General features: G+C 38.7%; 1 protein-coding gene across 1 annotated transcript in view; it reads right to left on the minus strand.

Annotated features, from left to right (window-relative positions):
• Window positions 1–1,226, minus strand: part of LOC107710782 (AP2-associated protein kinase 1-like) — a 32,914-nt gene extending 31,688 nt beyond the window's left edge. Inside the window, exons 1-2 of the mRNA XM_016515629.1 lie at window positions 1,123–1,226; window positions 856–998 (exon numbers count right to left, since the gene is read on the minus strand). Coding sequence (XP_016371115.1) covers window positions 856–998; window positions 1,123–1,138 — 159 coding nt within the window. The 5' untranslated portion in view covers window positions 1,139–1,226. The remainder of the gene's footprint in view (window positions 1–855; window positions 999–1,122) is intronic.
• Between the last annotated feature and the right edge of the window lie 233 nt (window positions 1,227–1,459).

Raw genomic sequence — 1,459 nt, forward strand, 5'->3', positions numbered from 1 at the left:
TTTTGTTGTTTGATTAACATTAATGACAGACGGCACCGCTTTATTAGGCTGCTGTCCCTTTAAGACCCGACTGCTTGGATCCAATATTCTGATACACACAAGTTTTCTTTCTCAAGCTTACATTCACTTAAGACAAAACTGACTGCGTTTATGAGGATACCCGCCAGGATGGGCATTTTGACAATTTTGTGTGTATTTGGCCGCTTAAGCGCAATAAGCTGCGAACAATAATTCAATTTGGTACTCGTGAGGTGTTTGCGAGGCGGCTTTATGTCCAAACGCTTTGGATGTGAGCGCACAGAAAACTGTTGTGGAGCGCGCCACTACCGAATGGTTTAAAAGGACTTAAAAAGATGTGCAAATTATACAGTTTTGTGATGATGCAACAGTGTGAAGCCGTTTTGAGAGGGTCAAAGAGAGAAGACGAGGTACCGCTGAATCACTCTTATGACTGATTCCATCTGATATTCTGTGTGGATTTATTTACATCTAACCTACATGCTATATTAAATACATGTTAGCGGGAATTTCCAGCATTATAAATGCGAAACCTGTGGGAATGAGTAAAACTAGGCGATATATGCGTGATCCCACACCGACCTGATTAAAAATGTATTCTACTGCACAGATATTTGTGAAATAATTTTCCTGACTTTTCCAAAACTTTCTGGGTTCATTGATTTTTCCAAAACCTTTCCAGGCCTGGAAATTGCCGTTTTAAAATACCATGACTTTTTCAGGTTTTTCATGACCGTACGAACCCTGCACCTAGTCCTACGGGTTTGGAACAACATGGAGGTGACTAAATGACAGATTATTTTATTTCTTAGAATAATAAAGGTGTAGAGTTCATACCTTGAGGTCCCGGTGGATGATGGGAGTTTTGCACTGATGTAGTCGAGCGACAGCTTCACATGTGTCACAGAAGATCTGCAGCACCTCCGTCTCACTGAATCCAGTCTGCAAGCACTGGTTCATCAGGTTCACAACCTGCCCACCTGGATTATTACACACAAACACTGCATGAAAATACTGCATAGTAGGTCAAGACCACCAAAACTTGTGGGAAAAGCCTCTGAATCTCAAAACGCATACCATCTTGAGAGAGGAACACATACTGACCTCGACAGAAGTCCATCAATATGAGAACTTCCCAAACATCTCCTGATCCTACTGCTGTGATGCTGGAGTCCAGGAAACCAACAATGTTTTTGTTCCCCACAAGGTCCCGCTGTTCAAGAAAACCAACACATTTAGATAGCAAAAAAAACAATCTGTACAAACTTTAGATGGCATCAGCAAGAAAAAATATATATATATCTTTGAATGGTAGTATTATATATGTTCATGATATTTTTTCTTGCTATATATTTATATATATGTATATATATTTTTTTATTTTTTTATTTTTATATATATATAAAATGTATGTTTATTTAGCAAGGACATTAAATTGGTG

Source organism: Sinocyclocheilus rhinocerous, unplaced genomic scaffold, assembly GCF_001515625.1.
Source record: "Sinocyclocheilus rhinocerous isolate Xijiao unplaced genomic scaffold, SAMN03320098_v1.1 scaffold1048, whole genome shotgun sequence".
Lineage (NCBI taxonomy): Eukaryota > Metazoa > Chordata > Actinopteri > Cypriniformes > Cyprinidae > Sinocyclocheilus > Sinocyclocheilus rhinocerous.